This window comes from Cricetulus griseus, chromosome 4, assembly GCF_003668045.3.
Source record: "Cricetulus griseus strain 17A/GY chromosome 4, alternate assembly CriGri-PICRH-1.0, whole genome shotgun sequence".
Taxonomy (NCBI): Eukaryota; Metazoa; Chordata; class Mammalia; order Rodentia; family Cricetidae; genus Cricetulus; species Cricetulus griseus.
Window position 1 is genome coordinate 227,103,171 of NC_048597.1, and position 6,055 is coordinate 227,109,225.

The following is a 6,055-nucleotide window of genomic DNA, read 5'->3' on the forward strand; positions in this document are numbered from 1 at the left end:
GGGGTGATGAGAGCAGAAAGGGCAGCTTCTAGGAACGCTGTTGACTGGTAGCTCTTTCTGTGTGAACTTTGGACCGCTGGTGATGAAGAGGCAGGCCCCCAGGTTTTTCTGGAGCCTTTGGTCCAATCTCTAACAGAGACCAATGTCGTGTCCAGTCCGGTCAGCCTGGTCCTCACCAGGGATTAAGACAGTCAGGTTCCATAACTACGGAGGGACACGTGGAGGGCGTCTCTCCCACTCTAGGCGATGAGGTGCAGGCTAACAAGTGCACGTGTAAGCTGGGCTAGTGTGGGGAGCACCTTGTCTGGGTGCTCCATCCACCACAGGCAGCTGGCAGGTCAGCTCCCACCCACCCAGTGTTACTCTGTGGCTGGCTCCTTTACTTTTCTTGCTTCTTTTTCAAGAACCGAACCGGACGAGGCAAACAGCGCCTATCAGCTGTCTGAAGAGAGTCATTCTTCTTGGTCCTTGCCCCACATGTGCTGGAGGTCGGCCCCTGACTCGGTTGTAGAGCTGGGGAGTGGGGGTGGTACCCAAGATGGGTGGGAGACAGAGGGGCTCACTGGGCAGCCTGCTGGATGTGGCTGCAGGGAGCCCTTGCCACCTCGGCTTCTGCCATGTCACTGCTGAACCGTGAGAGGCTGTGTAGGTCCTGCCTTAGCAAGGGTGAAGTGTGAATTTGGAGCTTGGGCTAGGGTCCATCGGCGGCTCTGCTTGCTGGGTGATGGTGGTGGAGGAAGTGAGGACTGTATTCCCAGAATGGCCCATCTCATACTGTTCAATTATCTTTCTTGCAGCTCCGTAGGACTTGGAACTAGCTGACCCAAACTGCAATTCCAGAACATTCTTTTGCTGTGTGGGCGAAGAGCCCTTGAAAACCATCCCAGCCTGGTCCTGGATAGCTCTCGTAGAGCAGGGGCTTGGCTTATGTCCTGAGCTAGGTGTGTGCTTTTCCCTGAGATATAATGGCTTCCCTGAGGGCTAGAAGCTTCCAAAAGCTTCTCTGTAGCTGATTGGATAGAGATGAAAGTTGGGGAGCAGGAGGAGCCCCTCCAGGAAAGTGACATTAGTTGGAGGCAGGACTCTTGTCTGGGTGTCTCCAGTGTCCTGGAGGGAAGAACAGTCTCAGTGCTGCCTGACCTTTGGCCTCTGTGTGATTTCCGATCTTAGCTTGACCTTGCTCTTCTGGATGGCTGTCAGCCTTGCCTTGATTTTTGACTACAGTTGGATCTTTGGCCTGGCTTGAGCCTGTAGGTCTGGCTCTGCTGCTGGCAGATGCACTGGCTTTGTGTGCACTGGGATCCTTTGGCGTTCTCTGTGGGTAACTCCTGTGTGAGTCTCAGACTGGAGGCTAGACATGGAACTAAGAGCTTTGTGTACTGCTTCTTCGATGTCCAGCAGCCTGGCTAGGGTCTGTTCTTTCAGCTGGGTAACCTCTGCACTCACCCGAGTCAGTTCCCCAAAGGCCTGCTCCACAAAGGCCTCAGTCTTGTGGGGTACAGTGGGAACCTGAGGGGTACCCTCTCCCAGCTGGGGTACACCCTCAAAGAGCTTCCGCAGGGCCTGCACACCCACACTGTGGGTTGCTTCCTGCTCCAGGATTTGCACTTGGCTGAGGAGGCCCTGGAGCTCTCTATGGCTGCCTTGTACAATCTCTGGGTTCTCAGGTGTCCCCTGCTTGGAACAGTTTATGGGCTGCTCTTTTGGGGAGCTAAGGTCCTTTTGTGGTGGGATGAATTCATCGGTGAGAATGTTCACTTGAGGGGCCTCAGGGCTCTGGCTACTGCTGCTGAGTATCTGACCCCTGCTGGGCCTGGAAGCCATGATGCTGATAAGTTGCTGGTGCTTGGCCTGGGTCTGTCCCTTGGAGCGTTCAGCTGGAGGCAGGCATTCCGGGCCTACTGTTTTGGGAGCTTTGGCTGACTGAGGGTTGGCTGTGTTGGGGTCACCTGGCTTGTGCTCTTGCCCTGCTTCTGAGGTGCTGGAAGAGGCTGCTGAAGGCTTGGGCAGCCTATGAGGGGGGTGGACTTGACTTAGATGTGCAGGTTTGGGAGGCACTGGGGGTTTCTTTCTTGGAGACAGGGTGCATTCCGGTTTGGAGCTTTTTGTCTCTGACCTCTCAGGGGTTTTCTGGCCAGCAGGTCTGTTGTGAGTGTGAAGAAGGGGCTCCGAGGCCTGCTGGATGGAGTCTTCAAGGTGGTGGCCTTGAGCTGGGTGTTCAGGTTCTGTCACAGCAGCTGGGAGAGTAGGAGGGGGAGGAACAGAGGCGTTATGGGAGCGCAGGCTGGCACCTGTCGCCTGGGGTTTAGATGTCGGAGTGTGGTGAGTTAGAGGGACAGTCTTCAGGGTGGAGTCTGCTGCTTGGAGGCCCTCAGGCCAGCTTTGGGCCATCACTTTCCCCAGAGGTCCCCAGGCCCTTTGTGTGTGACCCCCAGGCTCATGATACCCTGGCCTGGGACTCTCACCTGGTTCTGCCTGAGTTGGGCTGGGATTGTGGGCAGAGAGCACACTCTCTCTGTCCCTTGGCTGGGGCTCTTTTTCAGAAAGTTGGACAACCCCAGGTGGGTCAGATGTCCGCACAGGGTGAGCAGTATAGATACCATCCTGTATGGTCACCCACCCCCTAGGCAGCCCTTTGGGGACTGCTTTGTTGTCCCCACTGACCTTTCTGGGGGCTGCTTGGATCCTGGCTTCACTTCTGGCCACAGGCCTGATGCTGCCTTGGGTAAGCCCAGTGGCAGGAATCGATGCTTTCAGGATGTCTTGGCTAGGCACGGAGGTGGCTGCAGGGTCAGAGCCCTGTGAATGTCTGTTCAGAACTTGCTGGTGCAGGCTTTGGGCCTCGGCAGTTGCCATCCTCAGGTTTTGCATGGCTTCCTGGAGATCTGGGGTCCCAGAGCCTAGAGGGGAAGCTGTGGTTCCTTGTGGCCCTCCTAAGGCTGCCTTCCCTGTCTGCCCAGCAGGGCTGGTATCTGTTTGCTTTCTTGTTTCCTGCAATGGGGCCTGGGCTACAGCTCTCCCATTTGGAATGAACACTTTTCCAACTGCCCGAGGTGGAGGTGGGCAGGGTGTGGCCCCTGAAACTCTCAGATGCTCCATCTCCATGGTGGAGTCTAATGGGGCAACATGTATGATGCTCTCAGTTGGGGGAAACCTCTGGGACTCCTCACTGCCTGGTATAGAACTTGAGTCTGCCGGTGGCTCCCACCGCAAACTCTGAAGGCCCGTCAGGTCTCCTTTGTCTATGCAGCTGGCCAGCAGCTGCACACTGCTCCTTTCAGGGGCCCTGCTGGTTAGCTGGGGCTGCAGGGAGTAAGCAGTCAGCGCCACCAGGCCCTGCCTTGTCTCTTGCATCACCAGCCCTGTCTTTGCCACAGAGACTCCAAGGCCACAGGCCAGCAGCTGTTGGAGCTCAGGGTCCATGTCTTCAATATTCCCAGTGTCACCTGGCCCTGGCAACCTGAGTGGGTGGAGCTGGAGCTGGCCAGCTGTGTCCTCCTGAACCAGCAGTCCCTGCTGGTCCACATCTGCCCGGCGCAGCACTTGGCGGACGATCCTGGGGAGCTCGCCACACACCAGCTCCTCCTTCCGTATGTAGGGCGGCCCCTGCCCTGGGCCTGGGAACACATATTTGGCCAGGCAGAGCTCCCCTGGCCCTCGGGCTTCCATGAGGATGCCTCCATGGTGCAGGATGCCGGGAGTGGAGTGCAAAGTCCGAAGGGTTCTCTCGGCTGCTGTCTCCTTCCTCTCTGGTGTCCTACGATCGGCAGAGCCTTTAGACTGTTCCTCCTGGAGGTTGTCTCCTCTGATGCTCTCAGCGGCCAGGGAGCCCATGGGGCAGTTCTCAAACAGCCATGTGAATTTGTGCACTGAGCCTGTGGGGATGGACCCAGGGCTCATCCTGGCCTCCTGTGTCTCCTTCTTGCCTGCCTCCAGTGCCTGGAAAACCTCTTTCTGCCGAGATACCTGCCCTGAAGGAATCTCTACCCGGCTGCAGTACCTTCCAGGCCTTCTGCCACAGGGCTGGCCTGATGCCTGCCGAGATTCAGTCTCAAAGACGTGTCTGTCTGTCTGTCTGTCTGTAGCCTGGACCTGGCTGGCTTGCAAGTGCTGCTCCCCAGAGCCTTCTGCCTGGTTCAGAGATTGGGGCCCAAACATCCAGGTGCACGACCGTGCCTCGGTCTTGATCGCTGGGTCTAGGACCTCAGATTCCGGCTTCTCCACCAGCTCGCTCATGGGGTAGGTCTCAAACAGCCATCGGATGGTCTGCACATCGCCTTTTCTGGGGGGCTCATGAGGAGGGGATTCTGGACCCTTCCCATCTTCCTCCTGTCGTTTCTGTTGCTCCTGTTGGTGGATCATCTCCAGTGGCTGTGTCTCAAAGAGCCACCGAGTGGTACCAACATCTCCAGCCACCACTTCCTGCCGAGTGATGCCTCGGACCACATCGACGGTGCTGGGACTTCGACCCAGCTGGTCCAGGGGCTGCGTCTCAAACATCCACTTGTAGCCCTGAACGTCACCTCCGACTACCTGCTCTCTGCTGACGGAAGTCAGGGCGTGGAGCTGTCCCCTGCTGTCCTGCATGGCATAGATGGGGGAATCTGTGCCCTGGGGCTGCTCAGCAGAATCAGCTGTTTGTGCTCTGCTTGTATTTCCACAGACTGGATGCTCACCCTGCCCGAAGCTGTCTAGGGGAAGGGTCTCAAAAAGATTTTTGAAGGTTTTCACGTCCCCCTTCAGCCCATCATGCTGGGGGACACCCTGAGACAAAGGCAACGCTGAGAGGCCATCACCAGTCAGGCAGTCAGTCGTAAGCCCCTCACCGTTCTGGTGACCCACCCGCTGCAAGTGGCCCACTTGGATCTGGTCTCTGGGAGCATCCAGGGGTTTCGTCTCAAACAGCCAGAGTGTAGAGCGAACATCACCAGGGATCACCTCCTCCTTGGGTGGAGCCTCTGCTCCTGCTTCTCCTTCCCCCTTCAGAGTGTCCAGGGCTCGGGTCTCAAACAGACGCCTCTGCTGCTGAACATCTGGACCAGGTGGGATGAGATCTGGAGACGGCTGGAAGTCCTTCTCGTCCACCAGGATCTCACGAATGGCATCCAGAGGCTGGGTCTCAAAGATCCAACGAGTTGCACTGACGTCGGGCAGGGCTCCCTCCTCAAGGGAGATCCCCCGAATCACCCGCACCTGGCTGGGATCCTGGTTGAAGGCATCCAGAGGTCGGGTCTCAAAGAGCCAGCGAGCTGACCTCACAGCGTTGCTTTGAATCTCCTCCCGACAGGCAGCCTTGACTTCGTGGATGGCGCCCTCTGCGTCCTGGATGGCACATAGAGGCTCCGTCTGAAAGAGCTTCACTGTCTTCTTCACATCACCCTTCAGCTCCTGAATCTCTGAGCGCAGCTCCAAGGGACTCTGCTCCTGGACAGAGGGGCGGGAGCCCAGCCGGTCCAGAGGACGAGTTTCAAAGAGCTTTCTGGTTCCTTGTACGTCTCCACTGGCTGCAGGCTCCTTCGTGGTGGCCTCTGTTGCTTCCTCCCGGACTGTCAGTGCGTCCAGTGGCTTGGTCTCAAACAGCTGTCTGGCAGCTTGAACATCACCTCCAGATGGCTGGGATCCAGCTGGCTCCTGATCTGAGCTGCTGGCAAAGGAGCCTTCCTCAAACTTCCGAGAGGTGGCCTGAACATTGCCCCCCGACACAGGTTCCTTGGCAGCTGGCCTCTCGTGGTCACCAATGGCATCCAGTCGCCAGTTCTCAAAAATCCAGCGCATACACTGAACATCGCCCTCGGTGGGCTCCTCCGATCCCAGCACCTGGGCTAAGTCCTCAGCCACAGCTTCCTCAAGGTTCTTCCGAAGCTCAGGGTGGATGTGTTTGTAGAGACGGCGCAGCTCGCTGGCTTGCCGCTGCTGCTGGAACTTGGAGAAGGACTCCTTGGGTGGTGGTGGTGGCAAACCCTCCAGGGCTGGGGGAGGAGGGAGGGACAGGTCTTCTCCGGTCCTCATTTGGACAGTTGGTGTAGGAGCTACCTGTGTCTGGGCATCAGCCATC

At 57.6% G+C, this 6,055-nt stretch overlaps 1 protein-coding gene across 1 annotated transcript; it reads right to left on the reverse strand.

Annotated features, from left to right (window-relative positions):
- Window positions 1-559: 559 nt before the first annotated feature.
- On the reverse strand, window positions 560-6,054 carry Xirp1 (xin actin binding repeat containing 1). The gene is given in 5 exon segments (XM_027415396.2): window positions 560-690; window positions 693-917; window positions 920-1,127; window positions 1,130-1,338; window positions 1,341-6,054. Coding segments are annotated over 5 exon segments (5,487 nt in total).
- Window position 6,055: the final 1 nt, after the last annotated feature.